This window comes from Mirounga leonina, unplaced genomic scaffold (assembly GCF_011800145.1).
Source record: "Mirounga leonina isolate KUSES-001 unplaced genomic scaffold, KU_Mleo_1.0 Mir_115, whole genome shotgun sequence".
In the NCBI taxonomy this organism is placed as follows: domain Eukaryota; kingdom Metazoa; phylum Chordata; class Mammalia; order Carnivora; family Phocidae; genus Mirounga; species Mirounga leonina.
Genome location: NW_023270268.1, coordinates 84,869,115 through 84,891,601, shown reverse-complemented (window position 1 = coordinate 84,891,601; position 22,487 = coordinate 84,869,115). Strand labels below are relative to the sequence as shown.

The following is a 22,487-nucleotide window of genomic DNA, read 5'->3' as shown; positions in this document are numbered from 1 at the left end:
GTAATATCACTCTACAAAAAGAAATGGAGAGTGCTAGGAATAGTAACTATGTGAGTAAATATATAAGATTTTTTCCTTAAGTAAATATCTTTAAAAGATAAAACTGTTTACATGAAAATAATAATGGAGGGGGAGGAAAAGAACATATGTACAAGTAGAATGACAACAAGAGTATAAAGCTGAGGGGGAGAACTGTAAGATTGTTGTAGTCTGTGGGAAGTGGTGTATGTAATACTGTGATAATTGTGAAAATTGAAAGATGTATGCTCTCACCTCTTAAGCAAACCCTAAAATAATGAAAGAAAGAATTAAACCTGATAAAATTCAGCTAAGGAGATAAAATAGGATCATAAATCATACTGAGTTAAAGAGAAGAGCTCACACTGATGAGTTTGTCAAAGGGGCAAAGGACCGACTGAAAGAGCTCTAGTGGCCAAAGATGGAACAGTTTGAACAACAAAATAAAGTCGTATGGGATAGTAACCCGAAGTATAAAATAATGTTTGTGTGTCCATGCTGATATAAGTAATTGAGTAAATAAGTGGGGCAGAAGAGACAAGTCTCATGCAGAAGAGTGCCAAATAATTTATGTGGATGTTACCCCCTAAGGGAGATGGAACCTAACTCCCCACTCTTTAAGTATAGACTGCACATAGTGATTTTCTTCTGAAGAGCAGAGTATAAAAAGTGGAGAAAACAGTAACTTTGCAATAGAGAAGCCTGACAAGCACAGACCTCAGATAAGGTCAGCATCAACAGTCATAAATTATGTTGATAGTATGTATTTTTTATATGAAGCCGTGAAAATGGCACTCTACTTGTGATCTTCCCAAAGTCCATATTCTCAGTCTGTAATCATGAGGAAAACATCAAATTCCAATAGAGGGCATTCTACAGTATAAAACCTGACCGGTACTCCTCCACACTGTCAAGGTCATCAAAAGCAAAGGGACGTCTAAGAGATTGTCACTGCCAAGAGAAGCTAAGGAGACATGAGTGTCCTGACACCAAAACCAGAGAGTGGGAGAGGGAGTGAAATGGGGAAATATGTAGTAGGAAAGCTGGAAGTCCTAAGGGCCTGTGTGAGGTGAATGATGCCAGTCAGCAAGGATATACCTTTTTCGTCTCCTGTCCTTAGCTGCATAGGTACAGGCGAGGGGTAGGCAGTTTTAATGTGTAGCGAAGTGATTATATAAAAGGAATGATGAACGCTGCAAGATCAATGGGATTTATTTAGCTTTAGTATCAAAGGATTGCTGGTGTTGGGAGTGCTCAGAGTGAAAAAAGTAGGAGGTGGAGAGCAATTACAGTTTCAGAGTTGTGGTCATGGGTACTGATGATGAGGCAGAGGCTGTGACCAGGGCTTGTGTGGCTGAGGGAGGCCAGAGGACAAGAGCATGGGAGAAGATGAGGTCAAGGAACTGTCGCAAGCCTCTCTAGCTATTGAAATCCCTGAAAGTTACGAGCAGCGTTAGAGATGATAACAGCAGTGGTTGGTACATGTGGTAGGTAGAGTCTGAAAGCCCGGGAGTTCTATAGGAGGGAGGTAGATACCTCAGAGAGGCCATGAGGAGCCACAAGGATACTCCTTCTCTAAGCGCAGTGGTACAAAGGACTGGGAGGGAACAGTGACCCCTAGAGAGCACTGTGGATGAGGCTGTTCCTCAGAGGAGAGCCAGGCCTCAGTAGATGAGGTAAGGAGACCGCTGGAGGAGGGGTGGGGCAATGGTATGTGAACAATGAAGGCAGAAAGGGGAGTGTTCAGGGCCACATGGGCATTAGAGTGCAGATAGCAAAGAAATGGGCATACTCATGTCCTGATGATTTGAGTGTCAGTTAGTATCCTTTTTTTTATGGCATTTTGGTAATAGAGCAGAAATGTGAAATAATTCAGGAGAAAATTTAGGTGACCTCGGGTTTGGCAGGGTTTTTAGATACAATATCAAAAAGCATGATCCAGGGGCACCTGGGTGGCTCAGTCGTTAAGCGTCTGCCTTCAGCTCAGGTCATGATCCCAGGGTCCTGGGATCGAGCCCCACATCAGGCTCCTTGCTCAGCGGGAAGCCTGTTTCTCCCTCTCCCACTCCCCCTGCTTGTGTTCCCTCTCTCGCTGTCTCTCTCTCTCTGTCAAAAAATAAATCTTTAAAAAAAAAAAAAACATGATCCATTAAAGAATAAATTGGACTTCATTAAAATTGGAATCATCCTGGCTGGCTCATTCGGAGGAGTGTGCAAATGTTGATCTCCGGGTCGTGAGTTCAAGCCCCATGTCACATACAGAGATTACTTAAATAAATAAAACTTAAAAAAAAAAAAAAAGGAATCTTTCTATCTGAGAAAGACACTACTAAGAGAATAGAAAGACAAGTCACAGACCGAGGGAAAATATTTGTAAAACAACCATCTAATAATCAGATGTTATCCAAAATACACAAAAAAACTCTTCAAACATCAACAATGAGAAAATAAACAAGCTAATATAAAAATGGACAAAAGATCTCAATAAAGAAGATACACAAATGGGGCGCCTGGTTGGCTCAGTCGCTAGAATAAGAGCATAACTCTTGATCCTGGGGTCATGAGTTCGAGCTCCATGTTGGGCATGGAGATTACTTAAGTATTAAAAGAAAAGAAGAAGATACAAATGGCAGATAAGCATATAATAAGATGTTCAACATCATGCTGTTAGGGAATTGCAAAATTAAAAAAACAATAAGATACACACATATTAGAATGACCTAAAAATTTTTTGATGGCAATACCAAATGCTGGTTAGAATGCGGAGCAATAGCAACTCGCATTCATTGCTGGTGGGAATGGAAAATTGTATAGCCACTTTAGAAGACTTTTTGGCAGTTTCCTACAAAACTAAACATACTCTTAACATGCAATTCACAGTTGTGCTCCTTATTATTTACCCAAATGAGTTGGAAATTTATGTCCACACAAAAACCTACACACAAATGTTTATAGCATCTTTATTCATAATTGCCCCAAATCAGAAGCAACCAGCCAAGATGTGAAGTACATAAATATACTTTATTTAAAAAGGGTGAGTGTATAGGGGCACCTGGGTGGCTCAGTCGTTATGCGTCTGCCTTCGGCTCAGGTCATGATCCCAGGGTCCTGGGATCGAGCCCCGCATCAGGCTTCCTGCTCGGCAGGAAGCCTGCTTCTCCCTCTCCCACTCCCTCTGCTTGCGTTCCCTCTCTGGCTGTGTCTCTCTGTCAAATAAATAAAATCTTTTAAAAAAATAAATAAATAAATAAAATAAACGGCTCCCAGGTGTAGTGCTAAAGTGCTGTCCAGTGTTCTAAGCACAAGAGGGAGGAGTCTAGGGGCACCTGGGTGGCTCAGTCGTTGAGCGTCTGCCTTCGGCTCAGGTCATGATCTCAGGGTCCTGGGATCGAGCCCTACATCAGGCTCCCTGCTCCGCGGGAAGCCTGCTTCCCCCTCTCCCACTCCCCCTGCTTGTGTTCCCTCTCTCTCTCTCTCTCTCTGTCTCTGTCAAATAAATAAAATCTTTAAAAAAAAAAAAACACGGGTGAGTGTATAAATAGACTGTGGTACATCCATACGATGGAATATTATTCCATAACATTAAAAAGATAAAAAAACAAAAAGAAATGAGCTATCAAACTGCAAAAAGACATGGAAGAACCTAAAATGCATATTGCTTAGTGAACAAATCTGGCCTAACACAGTTATATACTGTATGATTCCAACTATAGAGAGTAAAAAAGATCAGTTGTACTCTCTCTAAAATAAAAAATCTTTAAAAAAAAAAGTTGGGGGGGTGCCTGGGTAACACAGTCAGTTAAGCCTCTGACTCTTGGTTTTGCCCCAGGTCATGATCTTATGATCATGAGATCGAGCCCAGCGTCGGGCTCCACACTCAGCACGGAGTCTGTTTAAGATTCCCTCTCCCTCTGCCCTCCCCCACTCACACTCTCTGTTCTCTAAAATAAATAAGTAAATCTTTGGGAAAATATCAGTGGTCATCAGGTGTTTGTGGGGGTGGGGTGGGGAGGATGAATGGGTGGAGCACAAGGGATTTTTAGGGCGGTGAAATTATTCTGTATGATACTATAGTGTCAGAAACATGACAGTATGCATTTGTCAGAATCCATAGGACTATACAACACAAAGAGTGAACCCCAATGTAAACTATAGACTTGTTTAATGTAAGTGTATCAGAGACCCTTAGCTGTAGAGAACAAACTGAGGGTTGCTAGAGGGGAGGTGGGTGGGGGGATGGGTTAAATGGCTGATGGGTATTAAGGAGGACACTTGTGATGAGCATCAGGTGTTAAATGTAAATGATGAATCACTAAATTCTATTCCTGAAACCAATATTACATGATATGTTAACTAACTAGAATTCAAATAAGAACCTGAAACAAACAAAAAAGGTTTAAAAATAAGTGTATCAGTAGTGGTTCATCACTTGCAACAAGTGTACCATATTAATGTAAGAAGCCTCCCCCGTTATCAGCATCCCTCACCAGCGGGTACATTTCTTACATTTGGAGAACGTACATTGGCACATCATTATCACCCAGAGTCCGCAGTTTGCATTAGGGTTCACTCTTGGATATTGTACAGTTCTGTGGGTTTGGTCAAATGTATAATGACTAACATACATCCATTATCATAGTGTTTTCACTGCCCTAAAAATCCTCTGTTCTGCCTATTTCATCTATAGCTATGTAGATCGAGCTAGTTCAAAAAAAAGGGCGGAGGGTTTCTGAATCACTAAATTCTACTCCTGAAACCAATATTACACTATATGTTAACTAACTAGAATGTAAATAAAAACTTGAAGAAAAAAAAAAGATGTCAGCAAATCCCATTGTTTTGAAATCTGGTGTGACTTGGAATAAAAGCTTGAGAAAGGTAAATGGATGCTATGTGTCAGTCGTGGGATTGTGCTCATTTTTCCTTATATCTTTATGTATTATAGTTCTTGTATCAATAGGTACTACATTTATAACCCCTCCCCAAAAAGATAAAGCTAATTTCTGAAAAAAAAATTTAGGGGAATGTAACATCTAAAAGTAAAGGGAGAATATCTGATACAAATGGGCAGAAATAATACTACACCTCAATTTATTATTTCTGGTGATTCTTTTTTTTTTTTTAAGATTTTATTTATTTATTTGACAGAGACACAGCAAGAGCGGGAACACAAGCAGAGGGAGTAGGAGAGGGAGAAGTAGGCTTCCCACCGAGGAAGGAGCCCGATGCGGGGCTCGATCCCAGGACCCTGGGATCACGACCTGAGCCAAAGGCAGACGCCCAACGACTGAGCCACCCAGGTGCCCCTCTGGTGATTGTCTTTAAGGAAGTAGAAGATCCAGGGGTGCCTGGCTGGCTCAGTCAGTGGAGTGTGCGACTCTTGATCTCAGGGTTGTGAGTTCCAGCCCCACGTTGGGTGTAGAGATAACTTTAAAAAAAATCTTTAAAAAAAAATTAAAGAAGTAAAAGATCCATAAACTTTATAAAGTGCTGTCTCACTTTGTTGTGCTGTCTTAAGTATGTCAAAGATGTTCTTCTATTTTTAGGCCTTGTACCTGATAGCAACTAATGGAACTCCAGAACTTCAGAATCCGGAGAAACTTTCCCCAATATTTCGGGATTTCTTAAACCGTTGTTTGGAGATGGATGTAGAGAAAAGGGGTTCGGCCAAAGAATTGTTACAGGTGAATTTGGAAATAATACTATTTTTGGATAAAGTTGATTTTTTTTGAGTAACCAACAAAGTTTACATAGGATTAATAATTAACATTGCACTCTTCATTTATCACCAGCAGCATGGCAGTTGCTGTAGTTTAGGATTTTATCTGCTGGGAATAAAATAGCTATAATACTAAAATCAAGTATATGAGTTTTTGCATATTGTCAATTATCAGACAAGTTCATTTGCTGGCATGGGTATCTGGGTCATTTAGGTGAGATTTGATAATATTAGATAAACTGAAAAGACTGCTTTCAACTATAAAAGTGATACATTGATTATGTTGATTTTATACACGCCCTGAAATATGTGCTTGTTAAATAAATTATAATCCATAAAATAGTCTTTGGGGCTTAATTGAAAAGAAATATTTAAGCTTCTGATCTGGTGACATTGATACATATTTCCCCCCCTCTCTCTGGCAGCATCCCTTCCTGAAACTGGCCAAGCCCTTGTCCAGCCTGACACCACTGATCATGGCAGCTAAAGAAGCAATGAAGAGTAACCGTTAGCATCATTGCCGTGTCCTCGTATTCTTTCTTCCATTTTCTAAAAGAAATCTTTTAATATATGAAAATTATTACTCTTTTGAGGTTTAAAGAAATGGTCTGCATAACATGGAGGAAAAAGCAAAGTACTACTTCCTGAAGACAACCAAGAGAAAATTGCAAAACAGAACGACAACTTTCTATTGACTCCCTTCTTTATAGGATCCAAAAGGAATTGTGGACTGAATCACTAGCCTTACTTCTTTCAGCAGACAGCCCATCGGGGCTGTTTATCGTGCTTGAGATTTGCATTTTATTTTGCTGACTTCATCGTAATAGATGCCATTCATTGTCCCTTTTGGGGAGTATTTTCAATACTTGAATGGCAGATTCGAGTTGTTCAGAGTATTTGTTTCATCTGCTGGTCTTCTTTTCTCTCTTCTTCATAGCCTTCTTTTTCCTTGCCTTGCTTCTTTGAGTTGCTTTGAGAAATTTTTCTTGTGCCTAAATTCAAGGCAAATGTAATAAAAATGATGTAGCTCCTTATATTGGCAAAGGAGCTCAAAATCGGTTAGCTTTGTATAGAAGTTAGGACCAGCTATTATTACATGTAGTATTTCAGTTCATAATTTGAGCTGAAGGAAGGGAAGAAAAAGATGTGATTTTTACCTTTTTTAACAAATGTGAAAGAGTCAGTTTTAGAAATTTCATGGTAGTGAGTTGTTTGGCATTTGTTACGTGTATAGAGAGACTAATAATCTATATTTATAACTAAATCATTGACATAGAAAAAGAATCCCATTGATTATACATCCTTACAATTTTGTTTCTTTTCTGACTATATCCTCTTCAGATTGGGCTTCAGGAACCAAAGTGATTTGTTCTTGTTCCAACTTGGGCTTTGTGACTGGTTGGTACCGCTTCTTTGCCCTTCCTCCTTTTACCTTCATTTTGGAAATAAGTTTCTGTATATGTTGTAATTTTAGTTAGTTTGTTTTTTAATTAACCCTCTCTCACCCTACTCCACCCCTCCCCCTTTGGTAAATAATATAATAACCATTGAATTTTCAGAATTTAAAAGTTTTAATTTTTTTTTTCCACTTAAAGGAGAAAAATACGTGGGGCTAGCAGAAACAAAGCAAGAGACTAGAACTTTGGTGAGCTCTAAAATAATTAGATAAGATTATATTCATGAAAGAGAAATGACAGTTACATAGAGATGCCACTTCTGACCAGTAAACTGTAGAGATTTGTTATAAACATTGTTTCCAACCCATTGCCAACATTTTAATATCTATGAGAACTTAAGTCACAAAGTATTTGATATATTCATGGATTATTTGAGATGTTGAGTAGATTTTTTTTCAAAAATAAGTAATCGTGTGAAAAAAACTGGAGAAGAAAAATGAAATGTGCTTGTTGGTAGCAATACTTTTTATATTTTAAAAATTTGAAGAGGGTCTGTGACCTGTAGCATTAATTATGAGAGTGCCCTTTCTTCTCCACCCCCCCTTCTGTTTTCTTTTCTCTCATTTTTTTATTGTTTTACTTGTGGAAGCGGTGTCATCCCTTCTGACATGCCACAAGCCACATAAAAGAAAAAAATCTGATTTGGTTCAGGCATTTTGGTCCCCATCACCACTCCTAATTAACTTCATACCTACTTGCCATCTTGCAGTAGTACAGGTCATGAATACAAATAATTTTGATATTTTGGACTACATTAGGGGAACGAATCGAGTTTTATGTCCTATCATTTTCCTCACATCTGTGTTAAGATATAAGGATAGAAATGGCTGTTTTTTATTGATAATGCAAGGTTTTCATGAAACTGAGTAAAATAAGTAGTGAAACTTTCATCTAGAGCACTTAATGATCTCTGTTTTCAGTTTGATTCTTGATTTCATTTTTCTCTGGATTATGTTGGCCACCTACAGCTATTCCTAAATTACAGAAACAAGCTGGTTTATTTCTGATGAAAATCTAGATTTGAACATTCTGTGTAAATAGTTGTTTGGATGGATTATGATAAAGAAGACGCTACCAATGAACTAGAAGACCAACTAGATGTTAAGACCGATCGTCATGACCACTCTAGAAGGCCCTTCCATATGTATGTCATAAAGACCATGTTCATTGAATACAGTGCCAATGCCCCATTTTTATGCCTGTGACTCAACAAAGGTCTTCTCAGTTTATAGAAGCAGTTTGGGATTTGTATTTACAACTTCTTTGAGGGTTACCTGCATGTCCATTGCTGGCAACGGACTTTGTCATTAAAACCTGACTCCCAGGTTAAGGGAGCTACACTGTGGTTTATTCTTTACTTACTTGGATAAACTAACTTGTAATAGAAATATACTTTGGTTAATTCTGAAATGTGTCATTTTTAAACAAAATAATCCTAAAAGCAATATGGAATTGTGATTTATTAGTTAATTTTAAATTAAAATGTTCAGATCTTGTTGAAAGAAAAATTATATCTGAATCAAGATTCATGTTTTTTTAATAACTACCTTTTGTATTCACCCTTTTTGTCATCACTTTAGAATGAAAATTCCCATTTAAATCTAAAAGTTACCTTAGTCCTCTTGTGTTAATTAGAACAATATTACTATAGTACTTATTTATTATATTTCAGACTCTCTGGTAGTCTTAAAGTTTCCTTCTCCTCTTGTTCCTTTTGCTGCTTTTAGGGACAGTTAAAACTGGGAAACCATGAAAATACTGAATATTTTATCCTACCTGAGAATAGTTAAGAAGTAGAGTAGTTGTGATAGCGTAAGAAACCAAAGCTAACACAACTCTGTTTTCATGTGTTGAGTGCCTGGCACATAGTATAAATTCTCTTCCCTTCCACACATAAATATTAAGCTGCTTAAAATGTATCTAGTTACCACCAGTCCTAAATGAACCTGTGCCTTTAATAAGCAATTTAAAACTACCTATGAGTATTTCTTTATAGGGTTCACATAAATACATGTCTGTTTATATATACTGTATTCTAGCCAGAACAATTTTAGATCTAATTGGGCTGTAGGTATAGTTAGAAAAAATGGGTGCTTAAAGAACTTGCATCAGTTTTTTAATCTAAAAATTTTAAATATAATGAGATCCATATCCAGTGAAATGTAAAAAAAAAAACCATTGCAGAATTAGAGCTAAAATCCAGATTCTTACTCCTTTTGGGTTTTTTATAGTGGAATTTCATAGTTATATAAAATAAAGATTGTCTTCTTTGTTTCCATTGCTTCCACAATAGATAAGCTAGACAATTAAAATCAGTTTTCCCACAGTGTGTGTTTATGTGGGTGTGTAAGAAAGGGAAAAAATACACACACACATACACACACATACAGTTTTTTAATCACTCAACACATTTATTGACCACTTTGGCAAAGACACTGTGGTAGATATTGTGGGAATTACAAGGCAGAATCAAGCACTGGCCTGGCCTTGAGAGAGCTGAAGTCCTTTTCACTCACCATTCTAGAATGTTGCCAAACGAAAGGGAGAAAGAAATGTGTAATTCTGTCAAACAAATTTTCATTCTGTATTAAGAAAAGCAAAGAATTATATTTGGAATTGGACATCTTTTTCCCCTTATTTTGGTAGATAGAAATGGAATTAAGTGAAAGTAGTTTGTCTTTTCTGTTTTGTCTTCAAATTTTATATTGACTTTTATTTTTAATTTAATCCCGTTCAATTATTTAATTGTTACATTGACATTAACTGCTGTATTTGATGACTTTGTTCAATAATTTTGTTCTTTCAGGGCTAGAAATAAACTTTTTTTTATGTTCATTTTCCCCTTTCCTAAACTTCAGTTCTTTCTTCAGACCAGAATAGTTTAAAAGAATAAATATAATAGGTTTCAATAAGTAGTCTAGTATTTTTAAGGTTAAATATTTGTTAAACATGGCACTATTTTGAATGTATTACAGAGCTCCAAATTAGAGAAGTTTACAGAAATGTCTGGGTAGCATGAGCCTTCCCTCTTCTAAATCAGGTTTAGAATACATTTCTTACAAATGTATGGGCTGTCAGACCCAGGGAAGCACTTTGGATCTCTTTGAATACCTCCAATAACTTGAAATGCTTACCTCACTGCTATAATAAGAATCTTACCAGCATTGCTGTGTTAAATACACCAAGAGATCTTTAAAAGTGTAAACACTTCAAGGCATCATGTCATTATATGCATTTCTTTCTTTCTTTTTTTTTTTTTGAGATTTATTTATTTCAGAGAGAGAGAGTGCATGCACACTAGCGGTGGGGGTGGGGGGAGGGCAGGGGGAGGGGGAAGGATCTTAAGCAGGCTCCATGCCCAGCACGAGCCCGATCCAGAGCTCAATCTCACAACCCTGAGATGATGACCTGAGCTGAAAGCAAGAGTCCTATGCTTAACCAGCTATGCCACCCAGACACCCTATTACCTGCATTTCATATGGAATGTTAGATACCCTAACCTGGAGAACAGCTGCAATACCGAGTTCACTATCAAAAACCAAAATTACACGTTTTTAAAAGCAGGAAGTGGGATATAAGTAAGGACTGCTTAAAGTATATTTGTTACACTATAAAGTTGTTTATGGTATTCTAACATTTGTGTATCATTAATTATAGCAAATGTTTAAAACATTTGCCTAAGAAAAGTTCAGAAATGCTTGAATGACTTGAAAAGCACTATTTGTAGGAGCTTAATGCATGCTTTACTACTTCTTTGATACTTTGATATTTGTGGCTTTTTTTTAATTAGGGAGATATTTTTTTATGCCAAATTATTTAACAAGTTTTATCTTTCAAAAAGGAGAACAATGAAGGGAAATGTCTTTTCAGGCCTAGTTATTTTAGGTTTTTAACAAAGCAATGTACTTAGATTAAAAATCCAAATAATCTTAATAAACAGTGCCAGTCCCCAGCTTTAAACTTCCCACTGCCAAGTCCAACTCCACAGACGATTCTACTTTTAACTCTAATGCCTGCTAAGAACAGCTCAGTCTTCCCATTTCTGAATTATATACTTAAACAAGTATTTCTTGACATTTCTATCTTTTTATCTAGTAATTTCTTGTTATGGCAGTTGAGAATTTGGGTACTGTCATACCATCCCATTCTCCCATTTCATTCAATCTAGTCTCCCATTTAAGTAAGGTAGCAATATTTGGGGGGCGCCTAGGTGGCTCAGTTGGTTGAGTGCCCAACTCTTGATCTCAGCTCAGGTCTTGATCTCAGGGTCAAGTGTTCAAGCCCTGCATTGGGCTCCACACTGGGTGTGGAGTCTACTTTATTTTGTTTCTTTTTTCCTTTTTATTTATTTATTTATTTATTTAATTTATTTATTTTTAAAGATTTTATTTATTTATTTGACAGCGAGAGCAGGAACACAAGCAGGGGGAGTGGGAGAGGGAGAAGCAGGCTTCCCGCTGAGCAGGGAGCCCGATGCGGGGCTCGATCCCAGGACCCTGAAGCTGAAGGCAGACGCTTAACAACTGAACCACCCAGGCGCCCTGGAGTCTACTTTAAAAGTAGCAATTTTTTATTTCTTTTTTAAGATTTATTTATTTATTTTAGAAAGAGGCGGCAGGGGGAGCAGAGGGAGAGGAAAAGAGAGTCTTAGGCAGACTTGTGCTAAAGCTCTCAGCCCGTGGCGGGTTGGGGGCGGGGTGTTGATCTTAACCACCCTGCGATCATGACCTGAGCTGAAACTGAGTCCGAGGCTTAGCTGACTGAGCCACCCAGGCACTCCAGTAGTCAGCTTTTACTTATGACTATGTGGAAGTGTTGTTCACTTAAGTAATTTATTATCATTGCCTATCATTTCTTGTACAACTCTTTGCTTTTCCTGTTGTTAATTTTCTTGTCTTACTGTTTACTTTGAAAGTTTCCTATGTCTCTATTACCTAAGTTATCCCAGGCTTGCCACAAAATTGCAAAAGCCCTCTGAGGACTATTTTCTAACAAGCAAATGTCTCAGATAATAACAGTTCCTTTTTCTTTCTTGGAACTTGACTGGGTCTGCAGTTTTGGACTGTTGTTCTACAGACCTTCTGCCCCTCTGGCATCTGAAACTCAACTTTTCTTCTGAGTTAGATCCTTCGTTTCTTGGCTACCATATTTTCTTGCTTGATTTATTCCCTCATTTCAAAGAAGTACATCTTCCACTAACTTCCTGAGAAAGAGTACATAGAGGTAAGATTTTAAGAACTTGCATGTCTGAAAATTCATTTAAATTTCATTGATAATACAGGATTTTAGGTTGGAAATCATCTTCCTTGAGAATTTTAAAGTCACTACTTCATTGTCTTATAACTGCCATTTCTGATAGTATGTTTATATGTAACCATTTTTCAGCCTCTTGTTCTGAAATTTTACCATTACGTGCCTTGGTGAGGGTATATATGTTTTCATTAGCTTTGGGCATATGGCAAGCCATCTTGATAACAGACTCCTTTTCTGAGAAATTCTTATATTATTATTTCTTTAAAAATTGCCACTTTTTCCCTCCATTATTTCTTTCTAGAATTCCAGCGTTAATCATATTTTTCTTACCTTTCCCTTCTGCTTTTCCATCTCTTTGCCTTTTTTTTTTAAGATTTTATTTTTTTATCAGAGAGAGAGAGAGTGGGAGGGGCAGAGAATCTTAAGCAGGCTCCATGCCCAGTGCAGAGCCCAACGTGGAGCTTGATCTCACAACCCCAAGATCATGACCCAATCTGAAATCAAGAGTCGGACACCTAACCAACTGAGCCACCCAGGCACCCCTTTTTGCCTTTTGTTGTTTTAAGATTTATTTATTTTAGAAAGCACAAGTGGAAGGGACAGAGGGTGAGGAGAGAGATTCTCAGGCAGACTCCACGCTAAGACAGAGCCCGGCGTGGGGCTTGATCTCATGACCCTGAGATCATGACCTGAGCCGAAACCAAGAGTCAGATGCTTAACCAAATGTACCACCCAGGCACCCCTCAACTATCAGATTTTTAATCTCCGAAAGCTCATTCTTGTTTTCTGATCTTCATTTTTATAGCCTTCTGTTCTTATTTCATAAATTTAATATCTTTCCTGATGTATTAATTGTGTTTTTTCTAGTTCAGGCTACCATAACAAAATACAATAGCCTGAAAGGTTTTTGTTTTTTTTTTTAAAGATTTTATTTATTTTTTGACAGAGAGACAGCGAGAGAGGAAACACAAGCAGGGGGAGTGGGAGAGGGAAAAGCAGGCTTCCCACTGAGCAAGGAGCCCGATGTGGGGCTCAATCCCAGGACCCTGGGATCATGACCTGAGCCGAAGGCAGATGCTTACCGACTGAGCCACCCAGGCGCCCCAAGATTTATTTTTTTTATTTTTATTTTTTTTAAAGATTTTATTTATTTATTTGAGACAGAGAGAATGAGAGAAAGAGAGAGCACATGAGAGGCGGGAGGGTCAGAGGGAGAAGCAGGCTCCTTGCTGAGCAGGGAGCCCGATGCGGGACTCGATCCAGGGACTCCAGGATCATGACCTGAGCCGAAGGCAGTCACTTAACCAACTGAGCCACCCAGGCGCCCCAAGATTTATTTTTTTTAAAGATTTTTATTTATTCATGAGAGAGAGGCAGAGGGAGAGGGAGAAGCAGGCTCCCCGCCAAGCAGGAAGCCCAACGCAGGACTCGATCCCAGGACCCTGGGATCATAACCTGAGCCGAAGGCAGAAGCTTAACTGACTGAGCCACCCAGGTGCCCTAGCCTGAAAGATTTAAACAACAAAAATTTATTTCTCACAGTTCTGGAGTCCAAGATTGAGATGTTGGGCAAGGTAGGTTTCATTCTGAGGCCTTGGCTTATAGGTAGCCATCATCTGGCTGTGTTTTCACAGGACCCCTTCTTTGTATGTGCACATGGGGAGAGAGCCGTCTCTGGTGTCTCTTTTTAGCAGGGAACTAATCCTATCATGAGGCCCCACCCTTATGTCCTTTAACCGTAATTACCTTCCAAAGACTCCATCTCCAAAAATACCAATACAGTGGGAGTTAGGACTTCAACATATTAATTTGCGGGGAGGGGCACAAACATTCATGCCATATTATCTCTGGATTGTGTGTTTTTTCTGGGTTCTTTTTTGCTTTCAATTCTTTCACATAGACTTTTTACAGATGTCTGGTACTTACTTGCTGTTACCATAACAACAGTAGAGTGTTGCACCGTCTGGCAGGGCACTAAACAAATACTCGTTTACACATTGATTTTTCTCAATTCTCAGCTGGGCTCTTGATGTTGTTCACCAACCATTCATTTTGGTCCTAGATCTTTTTTTTTCTCTTTTCTCATTTACTCCAAACTATCTCATGATTCTCAACCCCTTTATCCCATCGTCTTAACACTTTCTTCTACACTAAAGCTGGAATGTTATGGTTTCTATCTTTACCTTCTTCCTTTTGGTCTCAGTGGAAGATGTTCTCCATCTCTGCAGCTAACCTCACCAAGAACCTGTTTCCATATTTCACCACCTCTCAGATCCCCAGGTCTCTGTGACTTACCTTAGCCTTCCTCTACCTACAACCTATAACCCTCAGCAAAATGAGCATGTGCACATATCCTCCTTTTAAAACAAATTTCCTTTGATTTTTCTCAGCTAAACTTCTAGAAAGACTGTTTTTCTCTTTATCTTATTGATCTGCCCTCAACATATCATTCAAACTACTCTTTTTTTTTTTTTTTTGAAGATTTTATTTATTTATTTATTTGAGGGCGCCTGGGTGGCTCAGTTGGTTAAGCGACTGCCTTCGGCTCAGGTCATGATCCTGGAGTCCTGGGATCGAGTCCCTCATCAGGCTCCCCACTCAGCAGGGAGTCTGCTTCTCCCTCTGATCCTCCTCCCTCTCATGTTCTCTGTCTCTCATTCTCTCTCTCGCAAATAAATAAAATCTTAAAAAAAAATTTATTTATTTGAGTGAGAGAGAATGAGAGATAGCATGAGAGGGAAGAGGGTCAGAGGAAGAAGCAGGCTCCTTGCTGAGCAGGGAGCCCGATGCGGGACTCGATCCCGGGACTCCAGGATCATGACCTGAGCCGAAGGCAGTCGCTTAACTGACTGAGCCACCCAGGCGCCCCAAACTACTCTTACCAACATCACCACTGACCACTAATGTCAAGGTCATTCTCAAAACATCAAGAAGAAGTTTCCTTCAACTGGTAGCTAGTGTGCTTACTGGGAGTTTCTCAGAATTCTGAGATTCTACTGTTTTCAGACTTCCTTGTTGCAGAATAGAGAACTTTTATTCCTAGCTTTTATTTATTTTTTTGAAAGATTTTATTTATTTGAGAGAGAAAGAGTGGGGGAGAGCAGCAGGCAGAGGGAGAAGCAGGCTCCCCACTGAGCAGGGAGCCTGATGTGGGCCTCAATCCCAGGACCCTGGGATCATGACCTGAGCCGAAGGCAGACACCCAACGACTGAGCCACCTAGGCGCCCCCAAGATCTATTTATTTTAGAGAGAGTGTGTGCAAGTGGGGGGAAGGGGCAGAGGGAGAGGGAGTGGAAGAGAATCTCAAGCAGACACTGCACTGAGTGGGGGAGCCTGACTCGGGTCTCAATTTCATGATCCAGAGATCATGGCCTGAGCAGAAACCAGGAGTCGGGGACTTGACCGACTGAGCCACCCAGGTGCCCCCCAAATAAATACCTTATTCATAGAATGTACAGGGACGTAATTTCAATACTCATACACCAGAGGAAAATGCCCGAAATTGTTTTTTTGTAATCATCAACCATTCCTTCATCTCTTTTTAGCTAAAGGTGATCTCAGAGCCTCCAATTACAAGTGAGAAGAGAATTCCAGAATATAATCACGTTTTTTGACTGGTAGGGTGTTTAGCAGCCAACAAGGAGATGTGGCTCTGTGGAAACCAGTTTCCCCCAAAAATTGGGGACAGCAAATGGGTGGGTACGTTCCTTTGGCTGAATGGCACATACAACAAAACTACTATCCAAAGAGGCTAGTTTACTAGACAAGCCACGTCATGCCTTCTAGGAAGTGTCACCTTATACCAAAACTCAGGAGAATATATAGCTCTGACTTTGAACCAATGTTTCATTAATCTGGGTTAAACTGAATCAAATTGTTTCACACTTTTAATTTTCTTTTCAACGTGCACAGTTGAAACTGTCCTATCCATAAAACAGCTCCGAACCCAAATTTAAAATCTTTCAATAAGGGGTGCCTGGGTGCCTTTCAATAACATCTGCCTTTGGCTCAGGTCATGATCCCAGGGTCCTGGGATCGGGCCCCACATTGGGCTCCCTGCTCCTCATGGAGTCAGCTTGTCCCTCTCCCTCTGCCCCTTCCCCCACTTATGCTCTAATAAATAAATAAAATCTTTAAAATAAAATCTTTCAATAAAATTTCACATTCTCTTTATAAAGGTTTTTTTTGGTATTACTTATTTCTAGGTACTTTATTATCTTTGGTCTATTATAAATGGTAGATTTTTAAAATAACTTCAAGAGACTCTTGCATATTGTATATTCAATGGTAAAAATACAATCCTGTTGCTCTGCTTACAAGCAAAATGAAGATGGGAAATGGGTTTTCCTTACGAAATTCATTGCTTAGTAGTTAACAATGGGCTCTTATCAGTGAAATTAAAGGTGTTCAAGTTACTTGGATTGGCTGAAATAATTTGAGAGAGACTGCAGCGTTGCATGAATAGGGTTTAAGAATCTAGTGAGTGGGGCGCCTGGGTGGCTAAGTCGGTTAAGTGTCTGCCTTCGGCTCAGGTCATGATCTCAGGGTCCTGGGATCGAGCCCCGCATCGGGCTCCCTGCTCTGCGGGAAGCCTGCTTCTCCCTCTCCCACTCCTCCTGCTTGTGTTCCCTCTCTCGCTGTGTCTCTCTCTGTCAAATAAATAAATAAATAAATAAATAAATAAATAAATAAATAAATAAATAAATAAAATCTTTTAAAAAAAAAACAACACAAAACCATTAAAAAAAAAAAAAAAAGAATCTAGTGAGGCCTGCAACCTGACTCCTTAAAGGATGGCCCTCAAAGCTCTATCCCTAAATGAACCCTGTTTAGGAGGATGTCTGGTTCCATGAGGGCATCTTTAAGGCTGACAGAATCCTGGCCTCTAGAATGTCTCCTTCTCTGCCGGAAGTGAAACCTTTTTGTGCAAAGTGTGGACAGAGCACTTAACAGGACAGACAGCAAGGATGATAATGAGCTGTAGAACAGGCCAAATGAATGCTTTTGCTAATAAATGTTCAATTAATTAGCTTCTAGATGTGTGGCAGAGCTTGGTTTGAGACTCGCTCACAATTTAGCCATACAACTGTCATAAGGTTACCCCTCACCACTTCAAATTTTTTGGGTGGTAAATACCCAAAGAACCTAAGAGTAGTGCACAAACTGGCTTAGGTCAATTTGCAACAATTCACAAATCATGCTTTTCTTTATCCCTTTCTACTTCTTCTCCCTCCAAAAATCCAGAGACTACTTAGTCACAAAAGATCCTCATTATGGAAGACCATGGTACCCTGCAATCCTGAACAGGGTCAGTCTTCAGATTGGCCTTTTGCTCTATCTTTCCCTACCCGGTAATCCATCCTAATCCAATGCTAACTAGGGTATTGCAACAGACCCTCAACACATTTAGAGTTATATTACTGAAGATCTTTTGAACTAGAAATATTAAAGTTTGCACTAAATCATCCTGAAAGGCAGGGTGTGGGGATGAATTAGAACATCCTGTCATCTCTACTTGATTCCTCTTTTTCTTTCTCTCAGCAACAGCATGACGAGACCTGAATTAGGATGGGTTGAAATTTACAACTTTACAAAGTAGTCCCATTTAAAAAACTGTTGACACCAAGCCAAGATCTTACCTAAGCAAACTTGAGAAGGCAAAATTTGTCAATGTTCTATTAACTCTTTCAAGAACATTGTCCATGGGGTGCCTGGGTGGCTCAGTCAGTTAAGCGTCTGCCTTCGGCTCAGATCATGATCCCAGGGTCCTGGGATCAAGCCCCGCATCAGGCTCCCTACTAAGTGGGGAGCCTGCTTTTTCCCCACTCCCCCTGCCTGTGCTCTGTGTCAAATAAAATCTTAAAAAAAAAAAAATTGCCTGGTGTTCATCTTCTAATTTACACCCAGTACTGTCAAGGTCCTCCTTATCTTGAAGACCTTCAAACTCCAAAATTTTTTTCATCCATTCTCTAAGAGATTAATGCTCAACTAGAATTTAGATTAATGGATTAGTGAAAAGGGGGGGAGGGGAGGTGTCTAAACCTTCAGGGGATATTTGCAACAAAGAGAAGCTTATAATCCAAATGAGTATCTTTTTTTTTAAAAAGATATATTTATTTTGGGGCATCTGGGTGGCTCACTCGTTAAGCGTCTGCCTTCAGCTCAGGTCATGATCCCAGGGTCCTGGGATCAAGCCCCGCATCGGGCTCCCTGCTCTTCGGGAAGCCTGCTTCTCCCTCTCCCACTCCCCCTGCTTGTGTTCCCCCTCTCGCTGTGTCTCTCTCTGTCAAATAAATAAAATCTTTAAAAAAAGATATTTATTTTTTTTAATTTATTTTTTATAAGGATTTGGGTTTGGTTTTTTTTTTTTTTTTTGAGATTTTATTTATGTATTTGACAGACAGCGAGAGAGGAAACACAAGCAGGGGAGTGGGAGAGGGAGAAGCCCCAGGTGATGATTGAGATATGGATACAGAAGTGCTTGTAGGGGTACCTGGGTGGCTCAGTCAGTTAAGCGTCTGCCTTCAGCTCAGGTCATGATCCCAGGGTTGGGATCGAGCCCCACACTGGGCTCCCTGCTCCACAGGAAGCCTGCTTCTCCCTCTCCCACTCCCCCTGCTTGTGTTCCCTCTCTCGCTGTGTGTCTCTCTGTCAAATAAATAAATAAAATCTTAAAAAAAAAAAAAAAGAAGTGCTTTTAGTAGCTGTCTATAGAGTATGACCTTTCTGACTAGGAGCTGACTGAATCTCGCGTGTGAATTTTCTATTAGAACACACACTATCCTTGCTAAAACATTTTAAATTACAGATGTGATACAGATGAAGTTCTTGATAGACAGTTTAATGTGGATTTAGGTGCTTATTAGCACTAACCCATAGTTGCTTATCATTTCACTAAAGTAAAATTACCTAGAAGACTGACACAGGAAAGAGGGTCACTTGGCCAGTCAGTGATGTTAGCTGGTCACTCTTTATCCACATTTTTCTAACTGGCATGGAAGCACTAACTAATATATGGGTAAAGGGGACCACTTAAATTTTCGGTTCTACTTTAGTGTTTTTGTTTGTTTTTTGAGGGACATTGTTATTTCGTGCTGTTTGGGAATTTATGATGATATCAGGATGTCAGAGATTTACTGCACTATGTAATTTTGCCTATGGCAGATTGTGCCTCCAGTATTAGTCCCAGAGGTCCAGTGAGGTGTTGTTTCCACTGTCTGAAATTCCAGTTCAGTATGGCTAAATCTATATAATCATATCTCAGGATCCTTAGATGTTTAAAGATTTATTCTTTGCGGGGGTGTGGGGAGGTTCAGAGGAAGAGAGAGAATCTCCAGCAGACTCCCCACAGAGCTGGGAGCCTACCTCAGGGCTGGATCTCATGACCCTGAGATCATGACCTGAGCTGAAATCAAGAGTTGAATGCTTAACTGACTGAGCCACCCAGGCACCTCATGGATCCTTAGATGTTTATAGATAGTTCTTGGAGGCTTGGAATACAGCCCAATTAAAAGTTCCACAAGGCAATGAGAGCTTTTCCAAAGACAATAATCTTCTAACGACAAGATTCTTTAGAAATTTTTAGTTCTGCCATAGTTGTGTCCTAGTTATGTCATCTTTCAAGTCCATACTTGGGATGTCCAATATAGGACCTATCCAACATACCAGTCTTAAATCTCATAGGATATAGAGGAAAGAGGTTCCACATCTTCTCTTTCTTTTTGTTAATAACCAGGTAAATTCTACTTTCTCCAGGGCATGGGGAAAGGACTTTGCAAGAAACTATCTCCCCACCCCAGCTCTTTTCCTGCTTAATTAGAGTATTCTGGTACATTGTTAGTAGAATGGCCTAAATCTTCCCATACCTGTAAAATGGGGTCAGTAGTGCTCACTTCATGGATTGTTGTGAGGATTATTTGAAATAGTTCACTTAAGGTGCTTAGCACAATGCCTAGCACATAGAAATCCCTTAATACATGTTATTATTTTTTTTAACTTTAAGATAACTTATGGTTTGCAGAACAGTTGCAAATATAGTACAGAGACCTTCCCCTAATATTAGCATCTTACTAACCATGGTGCATTTATTTAAAAAAAAAAAGTACAATAATGTTAAACTACAGGCTTTATTTGGTTTTACCAGTTTTTCCATTAATGTCCTTTTTCTATTCGGGATCCAATCTAGAGTACCACATTGCATTTAAGATTATGTTTTTAAGAAACAGAATTCTATTTTCTCAACCCATCCTGATTCCCAGGTGTTCAGCATTGTAACACCATCAGTCCCCTGGGAGGCATTCAAGATATTCACCTTAATTTTCTGGGACTTCTTTTGGGCCTTCATCCACATAATCTATCTCTTCCAGCCAAACAAACTAGGTAGATGTGAGGAATTGTTTACTCACTTTGATTCTTGAGGGCTTTTGAGGAAATGGTCTCAGATGCTGAAAAAGCTCAGGGCTGGACAAGGGCAGAATTCCAGAATAAGCTGGGGGTTGGGGTGAGTAGCTACTTGCTCATGGAGTTGTGGTATCTATAACCAAGGGAGCAGCATGGGCAGGAGTGTCTCACGGAAGTGTTGTATTAGGGCCAATTAGCCAATGCAAAACTGGGTTACTAGCCCATGGTGGATAAGAGGTCCAAGTACAAGGAAGAAACACATAGTTCAAAGAAGTTTTAAGCTGCATGATTTGAAGATGATGAGCAGCACCTAGCACAATTCATGAGCCAAGTATCAAGTACTAAGAGCTTTTAAACTAATTCCTGCGGCTGTGGATGCAAGATGAGATAGAAGGGAACACATAAGTACATGACAAGATGAAGGACATTTTCTGATCTTTATAGACTGAGAATTTGACTTTGAGACAAGAAGAAGGACTTTGTGAGCTGCATCTGATCGTATGCTCAAGATGAGGCTCATTGATCTGCCATTAGTATGCATCAGTGTTAAATCAGCTTGGCAGCCAACAGAGTGAGTAAGCCAGGGCTGGAGAAACAATAGACTAAGCAAAAGACTTGCAAGGAAAAACTGAGGATTGAGATATCCATAGGGCTTTGAAAAGTTTAACATATTCTCAGGAACTTAGAAGTCCACGTTCATGCCCAGGGCTCTTCATGCTGTGCCCATACTCAGGAAACACCTGAGAAGGCCCTAAGATCTCTCCTCTGGCCGACTTTAAGGCTCTGAGAGAGCAGGGAGTAAAAGGTAAAGCAGAGTTGTAAATTGCATGGTGCAATGGTGAAGGCATACCGCAACATACATATAGAGCCCCTTGGCAAAGAGACTTAACTGGTTCCAAGAATTTAAGAAGATCTCTGTCTGGGGCGCCTGGGTGGCTCAGTCGGTTAAGCATCTACCTTTGGCTCAGGTCATGATCTCAGGGTCCTGGGATTGAGCCCCGCATCGGGCTCCCTGGAGTCTGCTTCTCCCTTTGCCCCAACCCCTCTTGTGGTCTCTCTCTCTCTCTCAAATAAATAAATCTTTAAAGAAAAAAAAAGGAAGATCACTGTCTAATCATTAGCTAACAAGTATATTAAGCTGAGTAGAGACTTCAGTGACCATACACAACAAAGAACACACACTTTACAGAATTAGCTCAGAAAAATCACCAAATAGCCACTGCAACAAGTAGTAGCACAAATAAATCCTAGGGAGGAGGTCTGACTTCCAGAATTATCACACTATATTATTTAAAACGTTCAGTTTTCAACAACAACAAAATTATAAGACAAGCAAAGAAACAGGAAACTGGCCCATTACACACACACACACACACACAAAGCAATCAATAGTAACTATCCATGAGGGGGCCCAGACACTGGATTTACTAGACAGACTATTAGCTATTTTAAATATATTCAAAAAACTAAAGGAGGCCATGTTAGAGAACCAAAGGAAAGTGTCTCGCCAAATAAAGAATATCAATATAGACAGAAAATATTTTAAAATAGAAATAGAAATTGTAGAGTTGGAAAGTACAATAACTTATAAGAAAAAAAGAATGGGGGGTGGTTAATAACTGAAATGAAAAATTCACTG

General features: G+C 39.4%; 1 protein-coding gene across 1 annotated transcript in view; it reads left to right on the top strand.

Moving 5' to 3' along the window:
* The window catches only part of PAK2 (p21 (RAC1) activated kinase 2), an 85,544-nt gene extending 75,515 nt beyond the window's left edge, over positions 1-10,029 (top strand). The window contains exons 14-15 of the mRNA XM_034999891.1: positions 5,565-5,702; positions 6,163-10,029. Coding sequence (XP_034855782.1) covers positions 5,565-5,702; positions 6,163-6,249 — 225 coding nt within the window. The 3' untranslated portion in view covers positions 6,250-10,029. The remainder of the gene's footprint in view (positions 1-5,564; positions 5,703-6,162) is intronic.
* The last annotated feature ends 12,458 nt before the right edge of the window (positions 10,030-22,487 follow it).